The sequence below is a fragment of the Eucyclogobius newberryi genome, unplaced genomic scaffold, assembly GCF_026437365.1.
Source record: "Eucyclogobius newberryi isolate DKJ021-1_F unplaced genomic scaffold, fEucNew1.0.hap1 SCAF_5, whole genome shotgun sequence".
NCBI lineage: Eukaryota > Metazoa > Chordata > Actinopteri > Gobiiformes > Gobiidae > Eucyclogobius > Eucyclogobius newberryi.
In genome coordinates this window covers 17,224,577-17,242,047 of record NW_027316167.1, presented here as the reverse complement: position 1 = coordinate 17,242,047, position 17,471 = coordinate 17,224,577, and the positions used below count along the sequence as shown (strand labels likewise).

The 17,471-nt window shown below is 43.8% G+C and overlaps 1 protein-coding gene across 4 annotated transcripts in view; it reads right to left on the bottom strand.

Moving 5' to 3' along the window:
• Positions 1–3,602: 3,602 nt before the first annotated feature.
• The window catches only part of ankrd11 (ankyrin repeat domain 11), a 126,016-nt gene continuing 112,147 nt past the window's right edge, over positions 3,603–17,471 (bottom strand). Inside the window, exons 5-14 of one of the 4 annotated variants that reach the window (XM_072465864.1) lie at positions 16,627–16,797; positions 15,830–16,030; positions 15,599–15,741; positions 15,370–15,517; positions 10,858–15,145; positions 7,959–10,767; positions 7,780–7,878; positions 7,502–7,645; positions 7,331–7,423; positions 3,603–7,256 (exon numbers count right to left, since the gene is read on the bottom strand). In XM_072465864.1, the coding sequence (XP_072321965.1) occupies positions 7,071–7,256; positions 7,331–7,423; positions 7,502–7,645; positions 7,780–7,878; positions 7,959–10,767; positions 10,858–15,145; positions 15,370–15,517; positions 15,599–15,741; positions 15,830–16,030; positions 16,627–16,797 (8,282 nt within the window). In that variant the 3' untranslated portion in view covers positions 3,603–7,070. Of the gene's footprint in view, positions 7,257–7,330; positions 7,646–7,779; positions 7,879–7,958; positions 10,768–10,857; positions 15,146–15,369; positions 15,518–15,598; positions 15,742–15,829; positions 16,031–16,626; positions 16,798–17,471 lie in introns of all 4 variants that reach the window. The other 3 variants (XM_072465865.1, XM_072465862.1, XM_072465863.1) reach the window with 3 other exon arrangements.

The following is a 17,471-nucleotide window of genomic DNA, read 5'->3' as shown; positions in this document are numbered from 1 at the left end:
GATTTATTATGACCAGGACAAATGGCAATTATGAATGTGTAAATCTGATCTCACCAGCCTCTCGGCCCCAACACTGAGGAAACGCCACATTCAAATGTAGTTCACACTGCCATGAATGAACTGGCCCTCTGTTGTGTGCTATTGAATATACTCAAACTGATTTGAGTTTATAGCTTTAGATTGTTTATTTTCATAAAGTCAACTTCAAGTCGTCGTGTGGTGTTGGTGACTCAAAGTGACACAGAACAGGTTTTACAACACAAACTCAAATGCACGAGACATGATTCAGAGTGATTTAAATATGATCTATTTGTGGCCTACTCAGTATGTCTGACCATTAACTGTAGGCTGCTGTAAGCACGTGAGAAAATTTAAATATAATAAGAAATCCTTTGTAGGTTTGAAGCTGCTGTTGCCAGGGTTCACTGAGGGCCTGAGACAATCTTCCCAAAATCAGAAGAATCTTCAATGATTTCCTGTTCCTTTCACCATTCTACATTGATAAATTGGCAAAGTGTCCTGTAATGTGGAGATTTTGCCAAAAGTACAGATAATCTGTTTTTTATCTTAATAAAGACCCAAAGTCTGGCCTTCCCCTTTTGCTAAACGTTTGCTTGCAAACAAACAAACAAACAAACAGCACAACATCTGAAGACGATTTTATCGCCTTTTCTCAAGTAAAGGATCTGCAACATCGACACTATGTTTGTTTTACTTTATCAATGAGACAAAAGCTGATTTATCAATATATATTCAATATTTTACATTGTTGAGTTAAGGACACCCCACCCACCTCCAGGTGGGTGGGGTGTCCTTGCCCCAAGTGGAGGAGTTCAAGTATCTCGGGGTCTTGTTCACGAGTGAGGGAAGGATGGAGCGTGAGATTGACAGGCGGATCGGTGCAGCGGCTGCAGTGATGCAGTCGCTGCATCGGACCGTTGTGGTAAAGAGGGAGCTGAGCCGAAAGGCAAAGCTCTCTATTTACCGGTCGGTCTACGTTCCTACCCTCACCTATGGTCATGAGCTTTGGGTAGTGACCGAAAGAACAAGATCGCGGATACAAGCGGTCGAAATGAGTTTCCTCCGCCGTGTGGCTGGGCGCTCCCTTAGAGATAAGGTGAGGAGCTCGGCCACACGGGGGGAGCTCGGAGTAGAGCCGCTGCTCCTCCACGTTGAGAGGAGCCAGCTGAGGTGGCTCGGGCATCTGTTCCGGATGCCTCCTGGGCGCCTCCCTCGGGAGGTGTTTCAGGCATGTCCCACCGGGAAGAGGCCCCGGGGAAGACCCAGGACACGCTGGAGAGACTATGTCTCTCGGCTGGCCTGGGAACGCCTCGGGATCCCCCCGGAGGAGTTAGAGGAAGTGTCTGGGGAGAAGGAAGTCTGGGAGTCCCTGCTCAGACTGCTGCCCCCGCGACCCGGCCCCGGATAAAGCGGCAGAAGATGGATGGATGGATGGATGGAGTTAAGTAACAATTTCAAGTTGAATTGATTAACAAAAATAATAATTATTTTATTTTCACTTATTGAAATGTTTGTACTAATAACAAAATTACATTCAAACAATTACTGGAGAATATTTCAGAGAAAACATTTCAGAGAAAAAGACCCAAACTCGACTTTATTATTTAATCACGCTTTTGAGAAGTCTTTTTCAAATATTAACTGTTACAGTAAGGCATTAAGACTAAATAATCCATGGTTTTCTTGTTTTCAATCAGAACTAAGATGTATAAGATGTATTTATGTACAACTTCTCCCTTAAATCTTGCAATATATAAATCACATACAAATAAATACACTTATCTCTCTCAGGATGGTAAAGAAAAATACTTCAGTGATCGAATTAATAAATCTGTAAATAACATCGGGAAACAATAAATGAACTTCTTCAAAGAACAAAACTTCTTTAAACTTTCTCAGATGGAAGTACTGCTAATACTTTCTGTGGCCCTCTAACATGTAGGTTTAAGAGCTCTTTTCAAATGTTGGCTCTTGCTGAGAAAATAAACACAACTCATATCAATCTGTTAGATTACATCAAAGTTTTGCATAAAATGTTCATCCTTCAGTCATTTTTAAGCGCCTAATTCCAATGAAGTGAATGAAATCGCAGCAGGACAAAAACATCTGCTCCATGAGGGAAAAGTGCCACGATTGTTAAAGATGTGATTCTTGCGATTGTGAAGCCACACATTTCCTTTGAAAACTGCATTGTACCATCCAAAGATTGCAGAAGTTATTCCTTTGTATAAAAGTGGTGACAGAACATCTTTCTTAAATGTTCGCCCTGTATCAGTCTTGCCAAGAATCTAGACAAATGTGTATACAAAAGATTGAATCAACACAAATGTTATTTTGTACAATTACCAGTATGGATTTAGCAAAAATCATTCTTATATGACTCTAATTGAGCTTGTGGATAGAATTAATTTGGCTTTCTATAGTGAATTTACAATAGGCATGTTTTAGACCTTTCTAAAGCTTTTTATACAGTTAACCATAATATTCTGCTTTTAAAATTAGGGATAACGTGTATAATTAGCTGTGTAGCTATTTGACAAACCGAAAACAGCATGTTTCACAGTAACACAAATCACAAATGAATTCTATAAAGTATGGTGTAACCCAATGTTCACTTTTGGGTCATTTATTATACTTGTAAATGATTTTACTTCTATCTCCGCTGCTATTTTTCCATTGGTATTTGCTGATGATACAAACCTTTTTATTATGGATATTCATGCTCTTATTGATTAAATCAATTGTGGCCTTAATTATTCAGAATGGTTCAAGGAAAATAAATTGAGACTAAGAGTAAAAAAGTCTAACGTTATGCTATTTGCTGGAAATGAAAAATATAATTGTGATCCAATTAAAATGTACATAAATCGTGAAGACAGAACAAGAGTTTCTCACCTAAACTGCACTGCACCATTCTGATTGGCCTTCCTACATGAAGCATTATTTTACTTATAATTATCAGTTCCACCATTATGCCACTGCATATACCTTTATATAAGAGAAGTCTAGAGCAGTTTTCAATTCAGTGTCACAGAAGTCATGGAACTCCCAAACACAGCTTCTATACAACCCAGACTAAAACATAAACTGATAATATATACAGACCGGTTTATATTTTTGCTTTACTTTTTGGGAGCGGTGTTTGTAAAAGCCCTTCTGGCTTCTGCCACTCCCATGCACAGTGTAATGTTGATATGACAGTTGTCGTTTTTTATTGTTTGATTTTAATACTTGCTGCATTTTATTCCATTTTTCATTTTAACTAGTGCTAAATAATGACTAAAGAAATTACTCATTTAGACCAAATTGTGTCAACGAGTTGTTTTTATGAACCACTGTGCACAAGTAATTACCCTCGAGTTTATCCAAATAATATTCAGACATGTGATTGAGGCAAGTTTAGACAAAACTTAGTATTGGTTTGAACCCGACTTTACAGCCCTAAAAACATGAGAATTTCACCTCCACTCCTTGGCAGGCAGAAAAAGTCCAATTAAATCTAACTTCAAATAGGCCTAAGGTACACAACATATGATTTAATCTAAAATTATGCATCAAACCAAGAATCATAGGACGACTGGTAATATTTCAAAATTTTATTAACGAACATAATCTCTGAGGAACAACAGCAGTTCTCGCGCTCTCTGTACATGCAACTGTAGAAAATAACAATTTAGATTTTTACTTTTCAGTTTGAGTTTTTTCCCCATCCATCCTCATTTTCAGTTCTCGCACTTTTCCTGTGTTTTTTATGGATTTTTTTCATAGCTTTTCATGTCATGTTTTTGCAGGAAATCAACAACAGCTAGAGGTGAAAGTACTGGATCTGTTACAGCACTGACGATAGCATCAACGACCACCCCCTGAAACCCCGGCCCCTTTAGCTGCTCCGACAATATGTACACAAATAAACTACATTGTACAAATAAAAAATGTTACATTGGTACATCATAATCAGCCCGTTCTCAGCTGTTATCAACCCCACATTCTACGCAATTTTTCAGACTAGTACAAAGGAGGGTGCAAAAAACGTCCTGGGAGATTTTATTATTTACAGAGCTATGTACAATATGTCTCGTTCACGCATTAACAAGAAGGAAAATTTACACAGCGGAGACCAACTTCAGTTCAAAAACATACCACAGGTGTCAGAAAAAAAGAAACATAATAAATAGGCTTTTTCTCACTATTTTAAAGAGTAGTTTGCCATGCTTTGTCTTAAAAAAAAAACAAAAAAACAACAACACAGGAACAAAGGAAAGAAACGAATCAGCTACAGTTTGGGTTCAATTAGAAATAAAGGAAATCTAGTTAAAAAGAAAAGAAAAAAAGGCTTGAAATTGTGATTCTTCTATGAAAAATGTCCTTTAAACACAAATAAATCTAAGCTAGTGAATGTATGAGCATAGAGGTAATATGTTGCTGACTGTTTCACCAGGGCCTAGTGCTGCTCAGCTGTGCATCAGTCTATCGAGAATTGGAAAAACATGGCCAAAATATAGATTGTTTTCTGAAGATAATATGATTAGGATATTGCTATTTGGGGGAAAAACAACTTTGAAGCAGCCATCATCACCATTTCAAGCCTTTGCAGATTCAAATAAATGAACTAAAATCAAAGGTAGGGCACAATTAAACCGTTCTAAATGATGCAAAAATACATGTCATTGTAAACAAAGTGAGGGCGTGGTCGTTCAGGGCATATATTGTAAAATGGGATACATTCTGCTTGATAAGCAAAGTGATTGACATGCCACTGGTGTGTATGCGGAACTATACAGGAACAAAATTAACCCCTTAATAAGAATGAACACGAAACACACACATTTAGCTAAAAACAAAACAGACAACATCCCATAAAATAAAACAAATTGGTACATGAAATGAAAACATGACAAAAGAAGGGTTTGAATCTACTTGTGTGGGTGACTATGGATGCATGAAGAACATCTAGCCACCTCGCCTGCACAGTAACAGTAACAACCACTGACTAGACATACAGCTATGCCCACTGACAGTGTGTGAGTGAATGGGAAATATTGCCATCTGAAAACACACACAAGCAGCTCTCACAAAGAGGGACAGGTCAAAGAAAGCTTTATCCACTAAAATAGTTATCACAAATCAACAATGAACTAAAGACAATAAAAATGGATGTATATTCAGCATTACTCTACCCACCAGCTGAGTTTTGAGTTTCAATGTCCTTTTTGGTAGATACGGAGTAAAGATACAATGAGTCTGCTTGGGCCTGAACTTAAGTAATGGTGCACATCAACATGAGGAAGTAACTCCAACTTTAAAATAGGTTACACTTTTGAAGGTTAAAATGGTAATGAAGATTTTGAGCCGGCGGGGAATAGATTTAGACTTAGGTTGTTTAAAAAAAAGAAAAGAAAAAAGCCCATTCATGACAAAGGCCACAGGTCTCTCACGCAAGTTTTGGCTGAGACAAAGGACTACTGGCGCCATCAAGTGAGTAAAAGTTGAATTACAACAATGAACAGGGCAAACAAATAGGAACATGGAATGACAATTATGAGAGTATAAAAAATAATAGGATGAGACCCGTGTCTTGTTAGTTTGAGACAAATGTGAATTTAGTAAAAATAAAACAATGAACAGACATGACACTTTTTGTGAATAACTTTCACCTCACCCATAAATATCTATGACTTTGCCCAACAATGAGTACATTTTTCACTGAAAAAGGCATTTTCTTGGCTCAAAAAAAAATCAGATATAGTTGTCTAAAGCAATGAATAATAATCCTCTGTCTATTCTTTAAATAAATCCTTGATAACTATTTTGCTACATTAGAGGGACTATATGGAGGTTGGCTTGTGGGTTAGGCCTGTTTTTATCAGAATACTGTGTGTGGTAGGGATCCCTGGACTGAATCAGACGGGTTAAACTGTGCACTTGAGTCACACACGTTTGGCCCATGGATATGAGGGGGAAAGTGCTGCCCAAAGTGAATTGTACATAAAAAGATAGTTTTTATTTCTTTTGCGTTTTTTCTTTACACTTAACTGAGTGATATTACAGTACATAGGTTATTTACAACTGTGCAGTAATGTGTGGCAAAATAAATTATCTAGAAGGCAGCAAGAATACATTGGTTAACGAATATAAAAACTGTACATAATTTACGGAATACAACTTTTTTTGTTTTCTTTTGTTTTTTTTCCATTAAACTAATATTGGCTCTGTAGTGTTTCAAGTCACTTCCTCAGAAACAATGAAATGCCCAAGTAAAGAAATAGACAAAAACAATATTTCTCTTGTCACCCAACCACAAAACTCTCAATAGTCTCTTTGAATTGGAACATTCGTTATGGTTTTATCTTCTGGTTCTCCTGTGGTGTTTTTGCAGTCTATGGTGCTCTTGTGTTTTTGGGACAAAGTGCGGAGGTGAGGACCCTCCGGTCAGTCCTCAGGTCCAGCCTTGTCCCGTGTGTGAGCATGGCCCAGAGGCTAGGTCAGTCTGTCCCACTACTCTGGGTCCTCAAGTTGCTCAAAAGTCTGCCCCATTTCAGCCGCTTCAACACAGTTGCACAGATCTGATGACGCTCCTGCAACATCCAACAGGTCGGCTCTGCTTCTCCTGGTCCTCAAGGAGCTCTGTTCTCCATCCTTCTGCGGAACAGCTCCTCTCTGGTGCCCTCAGGGCGGGTCTGCTGAATTCAGGACCAGAAGTAAACTCAGAAAATTGATTTCTGTCCTGTGTCTCCTTGAGCCGAGCATTGGGAGATCTGACCCGGTGTCAAAGCCAACACTGTTTTTGCTTCTCGGATCAAAGAAAAACATAAAAACTTTAGAGGATGAAAGTGCAAGTTGTGTTCCGTCTCATTCTCCAGTAAAAACGTAGTTCCTTCTTCACAGAAGGGAATTAAGGGCAAGTTTATAATTTCTTTTCAATATAAGATAGTCTTTTCCTGTCTGAAGTCCTTCTTAAACTTGCTAGCCCTTTCCATTCGTTTTTTGTGACAAAGTCTCTTTGAGAACATGAATCAGAATCATTTTGTGAGTCTGAAGGCTGCGTGCTGTCATGCAGGGAGCAAGACAAAGTCGTCGTTGACATCGACCATTGGCACGTAGAAGGACGGCACCTCATTGACGCACAAAGACTTGTGCACCGCCGGGTCCAGCTCCTGCACCTTCAGCTGCCACTCCATCCTCTGCACGGCGTTGAGCGCTGCTGCTTCATGCTGTTGCCGCATCAATAAGCATGTCTGAAATAGAAAACAACTGTTAACCTACTCTTCAGATTTAGCAGATATTGACTGGAGCAGGCGCTAATACTGACCTTCATGCGGTCATATTTATCATCCACATCCTGGATCCACGAAATGAACTGCCGAGCATTAAACCGATCCCTCACAGATTTGTTTTCATCGCCCTTAAAAACACAAACACAAGTTGCAGTCACTGTTGTAACTGAACATTTGGTTTTTAAGCTACATGGTCCTTTTCCTACCTGGCTCTCTGATGGCATATTGTATACTTCCGAGTCCAAAAGCATGGTGCAGGCGCTGAACGGAACAGCCTGATTGGCTATTGTTCTGGCCGCTCTGCAGTGGACCCTCAGCACTTCCTGCTCACACGACACAATCAGCTTTTCCTGGAAACACAGAAAGGTAGCAACATGAACATCTGGAGAAATATTACCAACACCCCTGATAATAATAATACTGTTGAGGTAAAGTTACTCTCTTCTTTGTTTCTGGACTGAATCAATTTGAGTGGAACACGTACCCGCTCTATGCTGTGCTGCAACCTGAGCTTTCCTCTTACAGCCTCCTGTTGTCGGAAAAGTTCTTTCAGAGGTTCTGACAGCGATGGAGGAGGAGCAATCTGGAAACAATATTCAAAATGTTCAGATATGCTCAATTTAAAAGCGAAAGAAAACATGTGAATACACAACTTTGACTTACCACAGGAATGTGAAGCTTGCTGAGGGGCTTTCCGTCCAGCAGGTAGGAACCGGTGTATGTCACATACTCGGCGTAACACTGTGGAGCCTGTGGTGTGATGTAGCAAAGGATTTTCCGCTTTTCCTCGATCTTCTTCCTAATTTGGAGGTACTCAAAATAAGGATTGGAGCGGTCACTGTGGTAGGGCTCAATGTCATCCAATTTAATGGCATTGACCACAACAGCCAATGTCTGCTGGATCATCTCCCTGGTTTGTTTCATGGCTGTGTTCACAAGCTGAACTTGCACCTGCGGCACTGCCGACCTGGCAAACTTTCTCTTGCGTGGGTGCTGCGTTTGAGTGTCCTCGTCTTCCACCGGGATGGGCCGACCTTTCGTGGTTTTACTGAGCACAACTGTTGGGGATGTTGTTGAAGTCGGGGCAGTGGAGGCGATGCTAAGCACTGAATCTTTGTCTTTCTTCAGAGTGAAGGAAGACGCTGAGGTGGGAGTTGGGATCCTGACGGGTAAGTGGTTGATGCTCACGACAGGATTGGCAGTTATGGTGAGAGAAGCTGATGAGGTCTGTCCGCTGGAGGTAGGAAGGGCGCCAGCAGGATTGTTCCTGGCGCGGTTGCGGGTAATCCTCAGAGAGACTTCATCCTTTTTGGGGATATCTACAGGTGTGGAAAGTGGGGTGAGAGTTACAGCTGGCAGCTTAGGTGTGGTGTCCAGAGTGCTTGGGAGGTCCACAGGGCTGGGGAGGGTCACTGGCACAGGGGGTGGCAGAGGAGTACATGTAATGAGTGGTTCGACTATAGGCTCATGCTTCTCCTCCACATGAATGTCTGTCTTCAAGGCAGACAGTGAATCTGGGGGCATGTGCAGAGACGCAGGAGCGTGCATCAGAACAGAGTCCGTTTTCACAGAAGCATACATCATGCTTGTGTCCGAGTCCTCATGAGGACCGTACGGCACACTCTGAGGCGCCGGCTCCAGCTCAGGCTGGAAGATGGCGTGGGGTGATGGGACAACCAAGTCCTGTGCAGTCGGACATGGAGTGGAGAGGCCCAGGGGATCCACCTCCATCACATCCTCGTCCTCTTCGTCTGAGACCATGTGTCTGATCTGAGGTGGAACAGAATTGTGTCCAGACAATTCAGCTTCTTGAGTTTCTGCTTCCTCTACTTTGTCAGGCAGCGGGAGCTCAGGTAGAGAGAAAGGTCCGAGGTCATTAAGCTCATCGACATCAGCAGAGAAAGGGTCGGCCCATGGGACGACAGGCTCCGGGGCAACGACGGGAGCAGGGTGCATGCGCTCGTCTGTAGTAGCGTAAATGTGACTGGGCTGTCTGCTTTCGGGCTCCACACAAGGCGGCTCCACACAAGGCGGCTCCATGCAAGGCGGCTCCACGCATGGGGGCTCCACGCATGGGGGCTCCACACATGGGGGCTCCACACACGGGGGCTCCACACACAGCGGCTCCCCACACGGCGGCTCCCCACACGGCGGCTCCACACACGGCGGCTCCACACACGGCGGCTCCACACACGGAGGTTCCACACACGGCGGCTCCACACACGGCGGCTCCACACATGGTGGCTCCACTGTGTCTATCTGGTGCTCCTCCAGGCCAGACTTATTGCAGTCTTGGAAAAAGGACTCCAGACGATTGGAGGATGAGGAGGTGTTTAAATAGTGAACTTCATCGTCCATACCAGACTCGGGTCTCTCTGGGGATGGGATCTCTGCCACAGCCTCCTTCTGCTCATCATAGTCCTCATCATCTTTATGCCACCTGTTCCATGTGTAGGGAGAAGTGACCGCGGGGTGACCGGGTATGTGCTGCATCTCATTATCTGAATGAGAGTGAGAGTACGGGCTGGTGATTTTAGAAACCGCTGCCTCAATCTCTCCATAATTTCTATGAGGAGATTTTAGGTCCATGTCTGCATTCCAAACCATGTTATGATTGTAGCAGTTCTCGTCGTGGTCGTCGGGGGGCTGAGCCGGGGAGATGGGCTGTACATCTGGCTCAAGGTGGATGGGTGAAACTGCTGACCAGCCCTTCCTTAGAGGGTCCTCCATCTGAGGGGAGTAGGAGCAGGGTTCTCTGGGTGGCTCTTCTTCCTCCAGGGCGCAATGGTCTTGGTCTGGATCTGGTTGGTCGTCGTCGTCGTTGTAGTCTTCTTCTTCTTCTTCTTCTTCCTCCTCCTCCTCCTGCAGCTGCTCTTCCTCCTCCTCCTCTTCCTCCTCCTCCTCCTCTTCTTCTACTTGCACCAGGTCAGTAGCGGGCGGGAGGTCTGACAGCACCATGTTGGGCTCGCTGTGGTGTGGCTCAGAGATGTCATCTATGTCCATGGGTGGCAAAGCGGCGGGGGCCGGAGTGGGAGGAGCTGCGATGTCAAAGCAGGGCTCCTGAGGGTCCGGCCGGTGCACTGGGGTGGAGGGTTTGGGCAGGAAGCTGCTGAACACATTGTCAGCTATATGGTCACTACTCTCTGCACCAGCCAGACCAGGCGCCACCACATCAGGCATGGAGTGGACTGGCTCTCGGCGGGGCGACATTAGTCTAATGGGGGAGAAATAGGGAGATGACACACACTCCAGTCTGTCCAGAGAGCTCGTCTTGTCCTCCAGAGACTGAGAGGTTGGATCATAGTCTACTACTGCATCGCTCTGCCGGAACTTGTCTGCTTCAGCTTTAAACTCATTTTCCAAAGGCCTCCGCACATCAGAGGCCTCGGAGCGGCTCACAAGGGGCAGCTGCAGGTTCTTAGCAGGAGTCGGACAGGTGCCCTCTGGGAAGCTCTGCGAGTTTGAATACCTGCTGGGAAAACGACAAAAAAAAAAAAAAAAAACATAACATGAGCAAATTTGAAAGAAACGTCAAAAAATATGATAAAAACTTGGCACTTACCTTTCAAAGAAGGTTGGTGAGCAGGCATTCATAGACATGGCCATGGCTGATGAGTTGGGGCACTCCAGCCCATCCAAAATGATGTCAGGGTAGTCCTCTGCACTACATGAGGGCGTGCGAGGAGTCTGCATGACCTCCTCATAGCTGGGGCATGAGATGACAGAGGTGGGAGTCGGGACCCCAGTGGGACGGTTCTGATCGGGCCGGGGAGAGGCAGGGAGGTTCTCTTTCATCTGATGTCCTGTGGGCCAGTCCTTTGAATTTTGAGTGTCTGGCTGGAACTTCCTGCCTGGTGACATCATCGGAGCTGGGATGCTGCTGACTTCTTTCAGCTTCTTCTCCTTCAGTCCAGACTCCACGCTGTTGGACTTCTTGGCCAGCTCAGTGCGGCTCTTCCTGACTTCCTCTGTGGACTTGGTTTTGTCTTTGAGTTTAGGTTCTCCTGTTTTGGGCCTGAGCCTCTCCATCTGCTTCATTCTCTCTTTATGCTTTTTGTGACGCTCCTCGATCTCCTGGTCTTTCAGACTCAACATTTGCCCAAAACTTGTCATTTGAAGATCTCCGTCCACCAGCAGTTTTTCCCGCGGCCTGTTGTCTTTGCGAGCCGTTGTGTCTTTGGAGGGGGCCAGCTTTTCATTCTCCTCTTTAGACTTGGACTTAGTGTGTTCTAGTCGATTGTCTTTGTCCAAAGTCTCTTTATTTCTGTCCTTTTTCAAGTCATATTTGGGACTATCCTCCTTCGACCTCTCCTTCAGGACATTGACCTGCGGGCTGTCTTTCACCCCCGCCTTGATCTCCTCTTTGGAATGTTTAAACGACCCAAAACCATCAATGTATTTATTTTTCTCCTCCTTAATTTTTTCCTTGTGCTTTTCCTTCTTTTTCTTGTCTTTTATGCGGTCGTTGATGACAGAGGATTTTTCTTTATCCTTTTTGGACATTTCCTTCTCAAATTCAAGCGTTTTGTCAAAATCATCCTCCCCGTCTCCCTTCCCTCCATATGGAAACGTATACGGGTCAGCCTCCAGTGGCATTGGCTCCTTTTCAAAGGGCAAGCTCTCTCTGCGACTGTACGACTCTCTGATCTCCTCGGTCTTGTCCCGCTTGTCTCCTTTGTCCTTTTTGACCTTTTCCTTCTCCTGGCTCTTCTTCGAGGAGGAGGACGAGGAGTGCCTGTGCCTCTCCTTTTCCCTGAACTTGTCCTGCGGCGTGGATATGGACAGGGAATCTCTGCGCTCTTCTGACACGTCGTCGTAATAGTTTGCCAGGATTGGCTCGTGGCCGCGGTCTGTGAAGCTATCGGACGAGATCTCACTGTTTTTATCGTTGGAGTCGTCCTTGTAGTCGTTCATGGCTTCCTCCTCTAGTTTCTCCAATAAGGACTTCTCGTTTTCTCCGCCGCCTTTTGATGCCTTCCTTTCCTTTGAATGGTCTGGCTTGTCCTTATATTTGCTTTTCGTCTTCTCCTCACTCGTGTCTCTTTTGTCCAATAATTTCTGCTTATTTTTCTTGTCCTGGTTGGAGTCCACTGACATGCGATCTTTCCTGTCTTTGTGTTTGACATCCACGGTATCTTTTTTGTCTTTATTATGTTTCTCCAATGAGCCCTTTCTCTCTTTCCCGGTGTCAAAAGCGCTCTTCTTCTCCTTTTTGTCCTTGTGTTCTTTTGCTTTTTCTGTATTATGTTTGGCGTCTGTAGATTTCCTGATTTTGTCAGAAGTGAAGTGCTCGATCTCGTCATGATCTGGTGTTGAATCTTTCCTGTCCAGCGCCCCTCCTCCACTGTAACTATCCTCATCGTCATCGCTTTCATCTGTAAAAATGTCTGCGATTTTATAGAGGGTTTTACTTTTCTCTTGTTTGCGCTCTTCCTTTTTGACCTCTTGGAAATCTTTCTCCCTCTCCGTGTGTTTTTCCTGGGAGCTTTTTTCTTTCTTGACCTGCTCGGATGACATTTTGCGATCTTTGCCGTGTGACTCTTTGTGTTTTTCCTTGACCGCCTCCTTCTTATCCTTGATCACCCGGTCTCCATCCTTTTCTTTCACCCCTTTTTCTGCTAGGCTTTTCTCCGATTTGTCCTTTTCCGGGTCTTTTGTTTTGTGCTTGTCAGCTTTCTTCTCCCGCTTCTCCACAATATCACCCTTCTTGTCTTTCTCCTTCCCAGAGTGATTTCTTTCCCTGACGTCGCAGGATTTACTGACACCGTCTAAGTCCTTAAAGAAAGCGTCGTTGCTGTAGTCGTGACTCTCTTGTTTAATTTTGACATCTTTCCGCTCCTTCGTAAACTCGTATGAATCTTTGCGTTCTCTGTTATTATCCAACAACTCCTTTTTAACAATATCCGTTGATTCCTTTCTCTTTTTCTCCTTTTCTGAGTGGCTTGAGTTTAGTTTCTGCTTGTCGGTCCAATCCTTTTTCTTCTCATTGGTCTTCTCCGAGTCTTTATCTTTCTTTTTAGACGTCACTTTCTCCTCGGACCGTTTCTCAATGTGCTCGGACTTCTTATCCTTTACTTTCCCGTCCTTCCTCCTTGTCTCCTCTTTCACCGTCTCCACTATGAGTTTGACGGAGTTGTTGGCCTTATACTCCTTGTACTCTTTGACTGGAGCGTCCCAGCTGTCAGCGTAGAGGGAGGAGTCGGAGGACATTTCAGAGCCCCATCGGTCGTGGTGGTCGTCGGAGGCGCTGAGTTTTGAGTCGTCCATGTTGAGGAAACGGTTGTTGACGTCGTAGCCCTCATAATCTGGCTCTTCTTTTGTCGTTTTGTCCTTTTTAGATTTGTCTTCCTTGCTGGTTTTCTCCTTGTCCACTTTGAGATGTTTCTCCTCTTTCTGCTCACTCTTCCTTTCGGCTTTGGAAAAGGACTTCTCCTTGGACTTTTTCTTCTTGTCCTCTTTGTGAGCCTTTTGTTTGTCTTCCTTTGGTTTCTCTTTCTCCTTGATGTTTCTCTCTTTTTCAGATTTGAGCGTTTTCTCCTCCTTAATGGCCTTTTCCTTGGCCGAGTCCTTTGTTTTCTTGTTTTTCTCCTCTTTTATTGTTCTGTGAAGATCTTTACCCGTCGACCAGTCTTTATCGTCAGACTTACTTTTTGATAATCTATCTTCCTTTTTTGAATGGTCTTTTTCATGTTTTAATTTGATTTTGCCCTCAGTCGCAGATTCAGAATCTCCCATGGAATTTTTTCTTGAATCCTCAAAATCAAAAGAGTAGCTTTTCACAAATTTTTCATTCATATCTTGATTAAGCACTACACTTTGTGCTTTCTCTTTCTCCTTGGCTTTGTGTTTGTGTTTAACTTTATGCTTTTTTACAACTTTTCCGTCACCATCAATTTTGGAAGTCGTACTGTCCGAGTTTTTCTTTTCTACCGTGTTACTGTGCGAGTTGTTTTTCTTTTTGTTTTCTTGCGCTTTCCTCTTGGGGTGTTTTATCGACTCGACGCTGGAATCTGCAGAGGAGTAGTCCGATTCACTGGATAATCTTGTTCTAACTGAATCTGAGAGAGAACTGACATCTGACCATGTTGGAGAGGACACCGTTTTCCAGCCGTCCGTCCGCCACTGCTTGGGGTGCTGTTCTGCCAACGACGGCGTTTGTTTCTGAGAGTTCACGTGCGACGAGGAGGACGCGTTAAAGCCCGTGGAGTCTTTTGTCGTAGATGAGTCTTTAATACTGTTCGAGCCCTTGTCGTCTTCGCTCTCCATGTCCTCACAATCGGAGTCCGAAGTGCAGAATTTGTCATTAACTTTGCCAAATCTAACTTCTTTATTATTTTTACTCTCCTTCTTTCGCTTCTTTTTTACTTTACTTTTGTCTTTTTGTTGTTTTGAGCTCAAACTACTCGAGTCTCTTGTCTTGGTAATTGTTTGCTGGGTCTGTTGCCGCGGCGTGGGCGTTGACGTGAAACACAACGTCCTGTCGTCCTCATCTGAACTGTTACTGTCAGAGACGATCCGTCTGACAGTTTTCTTTGGTGTGAGCGAGTTGCTTTTGGAATAGGTTTTGACCTCCATTTTCGGTACAGGAACTACGCTGTTGGCCTTAGGGACAATCTCCTTACGGAAGTCCTTTTTTAACAAGTGTTTGTCGTCAACAGGCGGGACTCGTTCCTCCTCATCGTCCTCATCAAATTCGTATTCGTCTTTGATGGGTGTGACGGCAGATTTAGGAGGGTCTGCATTTTTGCCTTTCAATTTCAGGCCTTTCTCAAACTCAGAGTCTGTGTTGTTGCCGTCCACAGAGCTGGAGGGGGCGAACGACGGAGCGTCTTCCTCTTCTTCGGAGGATTCTGAAACAAAACAAACACAAAATTAATATAATGTGTAAAGTCAGTCACATCGGTCCTTCATAGCCAACTTTATAATATAACAAAATATAGATGATAATATAGTATAAATTATTTTTACTTTATAGTCTACAAATGTTTTTGTTAAACCATTGAAAATAATTTCAAGCAAAGTGTGGGATTCCTGCCCTAACAGAGGAGAACAGTTTGTTTTATAGTTTACATACCAGATGAGCTTTCTTCACTTGACGTGTAAGTGCCTTTCCCCAACAACAGGTTCAACATGGTCGGAGAGTTTGCCACCTTGAGTGCCGTTTCCCCTCTCCTGTTACTCTGACGAGGGTCCGCCCCATACCGTAAAAGTAGCTTCACCACCTAAATATAAGAACAGTGATTACATTAGTGGACTGATCTTTCTTTCTGAGCTTTACTCAAACTTCAGCAGAAATAAGGCACCTTGAAATGTCCATTGTTGGAGGCATCATGCAGGGGTGTATCATCATCCAGTCCCTTGGTGTTGACCTCTGCTCCGGCTGCCAGCAGCTGCTTGGCCACATCATAGTAGCCTCTGTTACACGCCTCATGCAATGCAGTCCAGCCTGGCCACAAGAGCAAGAGGAGTTAGAGAAGGCATCGTTTATGCTTATCACAGTATTTATTTCACATATTGAGGTGGTGGCAGCTCACCTGCAAAGTCTTTTACATTCACATCAGCTCCTTCACTGATGAGCTCCTTGATCCTCCGCGCCTCCCCTCGTATCGCTGATCGGTGCAACCTCGTCTCTCCCCTCTCATTTCGTTTATTCACTTTGTCTTTGGTTTTAGAAGCAGAGTTTGGCGTTCCCTTTTGTCCCAGACTGGACTGCGACGGGTGCTTTGGTGTTGTGTCTAAACAAACAAAACAAAACACCACAACATTAGTTGCGCTTGGATCTAGTTTTGTTTCATCTTTTTGCCCCCGAAAGGACAAACAATAGGTCTCAACCACATGGTGGCAGTGTAACACTGTTAGTTAGCATCAGGCATAGATGTTTCAACTCAGTTGATCCAATTTGTAAGATTAGCTGCAAGCACTAATCACATCCTCATTATTGAATTTGAAAATGATTGTCCCACATAAAAAATACAGTTATCAAAGTTGTATTTCTGAACACAGATAAGAGGCTTGATAATCACACAATATTAAACAACCACTACCAACAACAAACAGTTTAAAAGTGTAGTGCATATTTTGACTAGTAGACAGATGACAAGAATTTTCTTGCTTGCAGAATTTGTATGTGAGAATGTTGTTGGAAATCCAAATGTAAGCAATATATATATATATAAATATAAATATAATATTAACAAAATAAATGTGTTGCAAAATGTCTTAATTGCTTAATTCATCCATTCTGTTGGTTTTGAATGGTGCGTTTTCACACAACTGCTCTCTCTCATGGCCCCCATCCTCTGAAGACGTGGCCAGATTGATAAGTACGCACCTGGGCTGTTGACGGACTCCTCCGCTGTCATTTGCATGAGCAGGGCCACCTGCTGCCGCTCGGAGAGGGGGTACCCAACCCGGATCCCTGGCATCCCCATTCCAAACGGCAGACCCGCCTTCCGGGTGCTGGGCTCTTTTTTAATGCGTTTCCGCTCAGGACCTGGTTTCTCTGTCAAGACACAAGATGCACTCAAATGAGACCTAACAATTTCATCTTTCAAGGACACATGGTTTGTTGTATTTAACTGTAAAATGATATTATATCTCTACTGATAACGGCAATATTTATTAATATAGCACAGATTTCAAAGGAACAATAAAGGAGGAGCAAGAAATCATTTCATTAGGGCCAGTCGGAGCAGTTCAAGGGGAAGAAGGTGTGACTTGGCAGGCCAGCAGTTATTGCGAAACAGTTGGTGTACATTTCATTTCAACATGGCCTCACCAAGGTCACCACATGCCTGACTGGCAGGCTGCATGGAGACATGGTGCTACTGGACAAAAGCAGCTGCTCCACAAGGACACACCCAGCAATTATTTTCAGTGGCAAAATACCATCTGATGACCCTCTGAGGGTAAAGCTACACGAGTGTGCAATACCAGCGGAGCCAGACTGCAGCAGAGCAAAGACTGGAACAGAAGCGCAGGATGCACCGTGAGGCCAGAGTGAGAGTCCCAGCACTCAAAGCCAGAGGCACAGTAAATACAAAGACAGAAAGAAGGCGGACAGCGTTTCCGGTGGGTAACATTTTTCCAGGAAAAGATTTTTCCAGACCCAAGTAGAACTGATGAACTTTGAGTAACATCTGTGAGCACTTACAGCTAATGTACCCCCACCCCTCT